The sequence below is a fragment of the Haliaeetus leucocephalus genome, unplaced genomic scaffold, assembly GCF_000737465.1.
Source record: "Haliaeetus leucocephalus isolate CR32 unplaced genomic scaffold, Haliaeetus_leucocephalus-4.0 Scaffold517, whole genome shotgun sequence".
NCBI lineage: Eukaryota > Metazoa > Chordata > Aves > Accipitriformes > Accipitridae > Haliaeetus > Haliaeetus leucocephalus.
Genome location: NW_010972953.1, coordinates 8,053,542 through 8,062,771, shown reverse-complemented (window position 1 = coordinate 8,062,771; position 9,230 = coordinate 8,053,542). Strand labels below are relative to the sequence as shown.

General features: G+C 52.7%; 2 protein-coding genes across 2 annotated transcripts in view; one reads left to right on the top strand and one right to left on the bottom strand.

Annotated features, from left to right (window-relative positions):
• Window positions 1-468: 468 nt before the first annotated feature.
• On the bottom strand, window positions 469-8,953 carry SMPDL3B (sphingomyelin phosphodiesterase, acid-like 3B). Its single transcript, XM_010576265.1, has 8 exons — window positions 8,894-8,953; window positions 8,566-8,779; window positions 5,755-5,852; window positions 5,039-5,182; window positions 4,283-4,455; window positions 3,957-4,137; window positions 3,218-3,351; window positions 469-2,113 (listed from the first exon to the last, which is right to left on the bottom strand). The coding sequence occupies exons 1-8, from the start codon at window positions 8,943-8,945 to the stop codon at window positions 1,721-1,723; spliced, it is 1,389 nt and encodes a 462-aa protein (XP_010574567.1). The 5' UTR covers window positions 8,946-8,953; the 3' UTR covers window positions 469-1,720.
• Window positions 8,954-9,186: 233 nt separating this feature from the next.
• The window catches only part of RPA2 (replication protein A2, 32kDa), a 6,300-nt gene continuing 6,256 nt past the window's right edge, over window positions 9,187-9,230 (top strand). The window contains exon 1 of the mRNA XM_010576264.1: window positions 9,187-9,227. Coding sequence (XP_010574566.1) covers window positions 9,212-9,227 — 16 coding nt within the window. The 5' untranslated portion in view covers window positions 9,187-9,211. The remainder of the gene's footprint in view (window positions 9,228-9,230) is intronic.

Sequence of the window (9,230 nt, the reverse complement as noted above, 5' to 3'; positions counted from 1 at the left end):
CGGCGGCTCTACCACTCCCCCGCCAGACAGATCACGGCCTCGAGCCACGTACCGGCGCTCGCCGGCACTGCTTTCTCCGCGACCTTTCCGGTCCTTCACGGCAGCTAACCCCCCGCCTCCGCCGCGGGAAGGCCTGCAGCCCTCGACGCGAGCGTCCACCCGCGCCCCTCCCCAGGAGGCTGCTTCAAAAGAAACCAGGGGATCGACGCCACCCCAGGAAGCGGGTCTGGGAAGCGTCCGCCTTGTAGTCCCGTTGCAAGCGGGAGGATTTCAGGACAGGGCTGAGGCCAGCGCTACCGAGCGTCTCCCCCGCTCTTCCCTTTCAGGGCAGCGCTCACCCCAGGGAGCTCCGGTGCAGCGGAGCTACGGGCACAGGGCCCAGCCAGGGGCAGCTAGCCCCGAGGCACTGGCAGAGGGGACCCGGCCGGTTTCAGGCTCCCACAGCGAACTGGCTGCCCTAGGGCCGGCCAGGAGCGCCCTGGCACGACCGGCGACAGCTGCCCTCAGGCACCCGCCACACCGCTCCAGACACACGCTCTGAAGCGGTACCAGGGGCAAATGCCAACCAGGGCCGCGAAGCCCCAGCACTGCAGGCGGCCGTTCCTCCTGCGCCCTCGCTCCTCTTCGGATGCAACGCATCTGTTCCACCGCAGCCGCCCCAGTGGGCACGCCACCACATCTGTGTGCCCAGCCTACGCTGTTCCACTGGCGGGCTTGGGTCCTCGCCCCCACAGCCTCCTCCGCTCTCGGACCCTGCCCGTGCCTTTCTGGGTCCCTCGTGTGCTCAGGCCACGTGTTCTGAGCACACCCTGCTGCCTTGCGAGCTCCCTCTCTGCCGTGTCAGACTCCGGGAGAGCCCAGAGCCGCCTTTCACAGACAACACCAATATTCCTTGTGTCTCCTTCACCCAAGCCTAAAGGGTCCGATGCCATCACTTTGTATTGGTTCCCTCAAGGTTCTCAGACAAGCTAGCAAAGCCCAAGGTTGGTAAATCACCAAAGCGTTCAAGGTCAGCTTGCAATGCCCAGCTGAAGGAAGAAACTAAGTGGATGCAAGTTAAGAGAGCACAAAGGGAAAAGCTGTTTATGTTTAGCAATTGGGGGAAAAAATAAATAAAAACTTAAATAATAATAATCAAGCTTCTTGCCCTGGAGCCTTGTCTTGGGCACTGACACATGAAAGTCATGGCCCAAGCTTGCTGCAGTTCATACACCGTCAAAGGAAGAACTAATCCCACCTGGCTCTGCTCATACACCGAAGGCAGGGCTGCTGCTGTACAAGGCCACCAAAACAAGACCTTCCAGGTCACCAGTTGTGTGGTCTTTCCAGAAGCAAAGCGTGTGCCAACATGAGAAACCCACCTGGGAGCAGACTCCTCAGGAACAAGTGGCAGCTCACAGCTCTCATACACGGTAAGTTAAAGTCCACCGGGAAGCCTGGTCTCCACCTGATTTGTGAGACTACCTCAGAAGTCACAGCGTAAGGGGGACAGACTCTCTGATGCAAGTCAGTCTGGCACAAAAAGACTTTGTAGCAATCACTGCCCTTTCCCAATACATCAAGCTTTTCTAGATTTCAGATCAACATCACAGAGCTTTTAGTAAAGCCACTGATTTTGTCTTGGTTTCAGAGTAAGTTCTCAATGCCAAAAGCATTCACAATTGCCAATTCATGTGCATCGTGAACTCGTGCTCTCTTCATTTTCTCTTGCTCTCAGTCATTACAGCACTTGCTGGGGACTAAGAAGTCCTAAGAGCAAGCAGAAAAATAAAAGCTGAACACTGATGATGGCAGAGGCAGAGCTGCTGGTTTTAACACACTCATTGTATTTTGTAAAATCAACTTCTCTGATGGCACAAACATGATCTACACGGCAGGCCTCCTTGCATGGGGTGAGGTCATATCTGACAGAGTTAAACTCATAGTACTGCTGCAGATAGTGCGGATCCTTTGATATCCTCTCCAACACTGTTTGCATGGAGCGCAGAGAGCCATCAGGGACTTGGAACGCTTCTGTCAGCCTATACTCTTCCTCCCATGTTGGGAACTCTTCCTCCCACGTTGAGGCCATCATGTTGGCACGAGTTAGGTTCAAGTAGTAAGTCACCATATCCTACAGGGAGAGAAAAACAAAACAAGGACAAGTCAGGAAAGGATCGGCCCTTGAGTGAAATGTTTGGCTCGGATGCAATCATCCACTTCTCCCAGATGCTGGTGTGCAGCACCACAGACACATGTATTCACTGCAGGCAGCGCATCTCCCTGCCCAAGGGGTGAGCTGCCTCCCGACAGGTGCTTTCTACAGATGTGTGAACCTGGGGACAGGCACCTCAGATGAAAGCCTCCAGAACTCACCACAAAAGCATCCTGTTTCATAAGGGATGAAGGGATGGCTTTTCTCTGCTTGACTTTTATCTCCAAACATCAGGAAGTTTGAGTATGCCCTGCTTCAAAATCACTCTTATTTACTACCAACACTATCCACTGGCAGAAGCAAAGGTTAAGTAGTGTTACTTACTGAGTGAAGTTATTTTCTCAACCGTGAACAAACTAAAAAAATAAAGTTTTTCACAACTTCTGTTCTCAGTCTTTCCCTCTGCTTCACTAGCTCCCTAGCCTTCCACAGTGTATTTCCACACTCATTTCTCATGCTGTAAACATGCAAACAGAGCATCTACAGAGCTGCTTTATCCATGGCAAAGAAAGGCACAAAGACCCCATCCTCCACCTCTTTGCAAGTAAGAGACAGAGGAAACAGAAGCTGCCCCTACAATTCACCTAAATTCAGATCCATTACAAATGAATAAATTTAGCAAGCAGGGGGACCCAAATAATGTTCTAGATGGTTAAAAGTTTTTGGAGGCAGTTTGACAAGTCTGTTAGTCCTCAAAGAGGAGTTGTGCAATCCACATTACCTGGGTAGTAACAAGCATCAAAGGAAACTAGCTACAGACATGAAGAACACGACAAAACCATCCTGCACTGCCCCGGGGAACTCATCCCAGCAAAAGGCCTGGGCCAGCTGACTGCAGTCACCTTGCCTTCACTCACTGATGTTCTCACTAAATTTGTGTGCTAGACATGAATCTGGAATAACTTGGTTTGGGTCCTCTCCTTCATAGCTGCTTGGGTCCTGTAGTCCTGCCTGTTAAAACCACATGGAGGAATTAAAGTACTCTTCTAGAACCGCAGGATGCAGCACATGGGGATCCCCTACCAACACTTGAAGGGTGTCTGGATCATAGTCAATCACCCGAATCCCAGGGTTGTTGGCTCCATTGTTCACTCCAGGTAATGTTGTTTTCCAGGGAGTCACTCCAGGGGCCAGGAACATGACATTGATTGGAGAACCTTAACAGAAAGGCAAAACAACCCATGAATAGGGACCTTTGCTTGTATCACACCCTGTCCACGCTGCAGTGAGCACCCCGGGAACCAATCACACTGCAAACAGCAGCTTTGTCACCAGCCCTAGTTACAACAGCACACACATAAAGATCAGCACATTGAACAGCATCAGGGGTTGAACATGGGACTGCTGCAGCTGAGAAAAGGCTTTCCACTGCTGTCGAAGACTCTTGCAGTGAGGGTGTGCAAGAGAACCACGCTCAGCAAAGGAGACCCAGAGCACTACCCGTAACCCCAATGCAAAGATTAGCAACTGCTCCCTTATGTCTCAGCTGATGTCCAAACCCATCAATAGGGAGCAGGCAAGAAGTTGCAAGGCATTGAGGGGAAACAACAAAATGGAAGGTAAACAGGAAGGAGGGCTGGACCTACAGGCTGGGGGTGGAGATCGGAACCACTGTTGTCTCTTGTTGATCAAAGCATTTCACAAGCCTTTTCTGGCTTCTCAGCTACATTCAGCTAACAGCCACTGAAAACTCTAATCAACAGTGATTTTCTGGGCATTGGCAGAGCTATCACACAAATGCTCGCGTGGCCAGAACCGGTACCTGTATCACTGTAAAACATCCGAAAGCTGTCTGTGTGATGGTGCCCAAAAAACTGGGCAGCAATCACCCTGTGGTGCTTCTGCATGATTTTCAAATATCGTTCATTAAAGCCACTCCGGAACCAGGACATGCCTCGTTTCTTCTCGAAGAAGCCAGGAGGGACGTGCCCCACAATGTAGACCTACAAAAGCAGGAGTTGCACTGAATGCAAAGCCCACACTTCCCTCACTGTGCTGTGACAGCACAGAGGGGAGAGCAGGAGCAAGAAGAGCTTCCAGGCTGGGAGAAGCCCTCTACAGAGTTTGCTTATTCATTTCTTTTAATACCATTTCACCTGCTCTAGAGGCATTGGTCAGTGTTTCTTCCAGCCACTGGAACTGCCCTCCAGGATCTTCCTCACCAGCTGTCTCATTATTCTTGTCATAGTACAGATTGGTATTGAGCACAACCATTCGCCCCCTTGTCCTTGGGCTGGGCAGCTTCTCACTGTAGAAAGCTCCTGAAAAATGCAACCGACAGGGAAAGAGCTGGAGGTCTGGTCACGCTGATTGCTGTGACCCCAGATCCCTTTGTTTCCATCCCTCTCAGCATTCCTTGGCAACAGCCACAGCAGAGTCACTGTCTGGACAAGGGGCCAGCAGCGCTCTGACCACCCCAGGATGGGGATTTGGAGTGACTCTTCCCCATGTGCCTCTTGCCATGCTTATGCCTCTCAAAGTGAAGGGAGGCCCTGCATGGGGACAGTGTGCAGTACCAGGAGCGGGGCAGCTCTAGAGAGCCAAAGTGCTGCAGCTTTCTTAAAAGATCTTTTTAATTCCACTGAAGCTGACCACTCAGCATTCTCCGAAGGGACACTTTCCAGTAACTCGAGGAAAGCAGGAGAGAGTAAAGCATAAAGAAATTTATTTTCTCACAAGCAGGAGAACTCAGTGCCAGAAATCAGCATTAAATTGGACCCTTCCTCTGCAAATACTCTATAAATACTGTTGCTCTGAGCATAGAAGCAGGGAAAACCATTCATGGTATTCTCCTAACCACCCCCATCTCCCAGAGAGCTGCCAACATGAGCCAGTGGTGCATACCTGCTCTGAAAAGAGGAGTGGAAGCATCATTCAGCCAGGAACGCCACAGTTCAGCTGTTCGGTTGTAGATCCTGTGCTCCTTCCCTGGAAACTGATTCTTGGGGTGGAAGTCATGATTGCCCATCGCTGCATAGACTTTAGTATCTAGAGACAGAGAAAAGGAGGCACAGAGGAATCCATGCTTGCTTCAGAGTTCCTCAGCACCAAAGCTCCCTGAGACACTCACAGACTTGGAAAGAACAGCATGAATTGAGAGCTTTGCAAAAGCGAATCATCCACACCACAGCCATATGGTTGCATTGACTGGCGCTACAACACTGCAAAGACCATCCCTCCTTGGGACAAGCCACCCCAGAGCCATGGCTTTACAGATGAATCAGTGAGCTTTCACCACCAATAACGCTCCTTCCTCCACTGCTGACATGGATTAAGTGTGAGGAAAACTTGCAGCCTTTTCTGTCTTAATGACTAATTACAGAAATGTTTATTTTCCTCTCTTCTGAGTGAGTTAACCTGAAACAATGAGTGCGCAATCAGACACCTCAATTCAGACACACCTCATGCCATACAGCAACTAGGAAGAGGACAAACAACTCCCATTGACCACAGGCCTTCCATGCCTTTCCCCTTTCCAATTCTGTCATTTTTCCACCCTGGTAAGCTCTTCTTATGAGACTCTGTGCCCTTCCTCCCCTTCTCATCCCCACAAATCCTACCTGGAAATGTCTCTTTTATCAGAGAAGTCAGATTTTCTATTATGTGCAGAACCTTTTCTTCTCCAAGCTTCTCATTGGGGACGTGAGGAGTATCATCTCTAGAAAAATAAAAGCAGCACAGTCACTGTCTGTGACTAACAGGTCAAATGCTTGAAGTGATAAGCTGTATTGGGTTTGTGTGGCGGGGGGTTACAGGGGTGGCTTCTGTGAGAAGCTTCTCCTGTGTCCGATACAGCCAATGCCAGCTGGCTCCAAGACATACCCACTGCCGGCCAAGGCTGAGCCCATCAGCGACAGTAGTAGCACCTGTGTGATAACATATTTAAGAAGGGAAAAAAAATTGCAGGGGGCACAGCAACTGCAGCCAGAGAGAGGAGTGAGAACATGTGAGAGAAACAACCCTGCAGACACCCAGGTCAGTGAAGGAGGGGGAGGAGGTGTTCCAGGCACTGGAGCAGAGATTCCCCTGCAGCCCCTGGTGAAGACCATGGTGAGGCACACTGTCCCCCTGCAGCCCATGGAGGTCCACAGTGGAGCAGATATCCACCTGCAGCCCATGGAAGACCCCATGCCAGAGCAGGGGGATGCTTGAAGGAGGCTGTGACCCTGTGGGAAGCCTGCGTTGGAGCAGGCTCCTGGCAGGACCTCCGGATCTGTGGAGAGAGGAGCCCATGAAGCAGGTTTTCTGGCAGGACTTGTGACCCTGCAGGGGACCCACGCTGGAGCAGTGTGCTCCTGAAGGACTGCAGCCCATGGGAGGGACCCACGCTGGAGCAGTTCATGGAGGATTGTCTCCCATGGGAGGGACCCCATGGTGGAGCAGGGGAAGAGCGTGAGGAGTCCTGCCCCTGAAGAGGAAGGAGCGGCAGAGACAAGAAGTGATGAACTGATGGTAGCGCCCACTCCCCATCCCCCTGCACCACTGGGGGGGGGGAGGGGGAGGGTAGGTGGAGAATCCAGGAGTGAAGCTGTGCCCGGGAAGAAGGGAGGGGTGGGGGAAGGTGTTTTAAGATTTGGTTTTATTTCTCATTACCCAACTCTGGTTGATTGGCAATAAATTAAGTTTATTTTCCCAAAGTAGAGTCTGTTTTGCCTGTGACTAATTGGTTGAGTGATGTCTCCCTGTCCTTATCTCGATCCACGAGCCCTTTGTTATATTTTCTCTCCCCTGTTCAGCTGAGGGGGTGGGAGTGATAGAGCAGCTTTGGTGGACACCTAGCCTCCAGCCAGGGTCAACCTACCACATAAGCAAGGCAGAGAAACTTGCTTACTGCTCTTTCTTTGAGCCTTCTAGAAAATAAAGTTAAAGCATTTGGGGGCAGGAACCAGCACTATGTTAACTGGCCAAGGCACTGAAGGAGTTTCAAGGAATTGCTCAAAGTGAAAACAGGCTCCACTTTATTCTACCTTGAAAAATCCGTACACAAGCATAGGAAATGGAGGCTCACTCTGCCTCGGTGCATTTAATAGGCACTAAAGCTGACTAGAAAGATTGCAAGGAACAGCATTTTGCAATCTCAGGTCAACATCTGATCAGCAATAGTGAAGCAAAGCTGTTTGCACAGCTGTTTGAACAGCAGGATAACAACTCTCATTAAAATGAAACAAAGGAATGCCTCTAAAAGTGCAGCAGACACACAATTCTATGTTTTCACTAATATACTTATGGCATTTGTAGATGATGCTGGGCTGTCAGCAAGCCCATTGAAGAGGAAGATCAAAATTCAACATGATGTCAAAGAATTGGGGGAAATAATTTGAAGGAAAAAGAAAAGTCAACATAAAGTCATAAGGACCGATAACTACTTCTCAGTAGGAACAATCATCTGCAGAGACAGAAAATGAAAACGTGGGGTCGGGCAACAGCACTACAAACTAGGACTAGAGCTTACAGCAGGTTACAGGTTGATGTTGCACTGTTAGAAGAGCAGCAAATGTTACAAGGGGACATATATACTTAAAATAATCACGCAAAATAAACTTTTACTGTCTGCAAGTGCTTTTGAGGCCTCCTGTGGAATAGGGTGCCCACTTCTGGAGGCCATACTAGGAGAAAACATGGGGAGGCTCTTCATACTTATAAAGCAAAACAGACCCTTTTTGAGACAAGTCTCCCAGATGCCTCTTCACAGTTTGAAGAAATGCTGCACGTCTATTTTGCAAAGCTCTCCTCCCACTGCCTCTAACAGGCAGGATTAGGTGCACCAACAGAAAGAGCACATCCCATTCCCTCAAGCATTCCAGGTACTCAGAACTTGTGTGAAGTCAGACAGGGCTGGCAACAATTAAAAAGAAAAGGAAGGACAATCCTTTCCTTACCTTACTGTTTCTCACTGTTGGGGCTTGTTGGGAGCCTCTTGCTGGCGTCGAGAGGCCTTGTTGTAGTTATGCTCTCCCCCAAGCCTCCACTTCGCATCATAAGGCACATCCTTACCTTACCTCTTCAAAACAGTTGCCACATAGAGGCCTGGATCACCCACAAGCCCCAGCCCTCCAGCTGCCCCTTCTCCCATCCAAAGCCTGGCAACCCTCTGAGCAGGCAGGACCGTGCCACAGCCTGAGGGCAATGCGTGACCCCAGAACCCCCACTGTCAATGCCTGGAATATTTGGTGTTTCTCCTCTCCGAGGAGCATCTCTCTAACGAGGCAGACACCGTCCCCCAGCCCCCAGGACTGCAGCAGGAGGGCGGAGAAGGCGAGCTGAGGAGAGCCCCACCAGTGGCGGGTTCAGAGCCCCTCCAACCGCCGCTGCTGGGGGGGTGGCCGGGCAGCAGATTCCCCCCTCCTGGCGGGACGCCGACCCATCCTCACCCGGTCCAGAGGACGAAGTCCGGCCGCTGCAGGCGGTTCCTCATGGCGCGGACTGCGGAGGCGAGCAGGCGCCAGGGCGCGTCGCAGAGGTAGCTGCCCCAGTGCCCGGCGGCGGGCACGGCCCGGGAGCCGGCCGAGGGGCATACCTGCCCGGCACCCGCCGCCGCCTCGTAGTCGGGGTCCCAGTGGAGGTCGGTGACGTGCCAGAAGCGCCCTGCCGCCGCCGGGAGACGCCGACGCTCACCGGGGGGCGCGGGGCTGCCGCCGGGCACCGCTCGGGGCCCCCCGCCCGTCCGGCCGGGGAGCAGGACATGCTGCCTCCCCTTACCTGACAGGGCCGCGGCCAGCGGGCAGAGCAGGAGGAGCGCGACGGGCTGCATGTCGGCCAGCGGCTTGGCTGGGCTGGGCTGGGCTGGGCTGCCGTGCCGGGCCCCGCCCCTCACCTGAGGGCGGCCGGGCAGCGCCCGCACTCAAAATGGCACCGGCCGCTTCCCCCCGGCCTTCCCCTATTGGAAGGAGCCGGAAGACGGAGGGCCGCGATTGGCTGCCAGCCGGCGGAGCGGCGCTCGCGGGTTGGGCAGGAGCCGGAGGCGGGAGGAGGGGCGCTGCGCGCGGGCCGGCAGGCGCCCGACGTTCGGCCGCCGCCATGTGGAGCGGGCACGGTG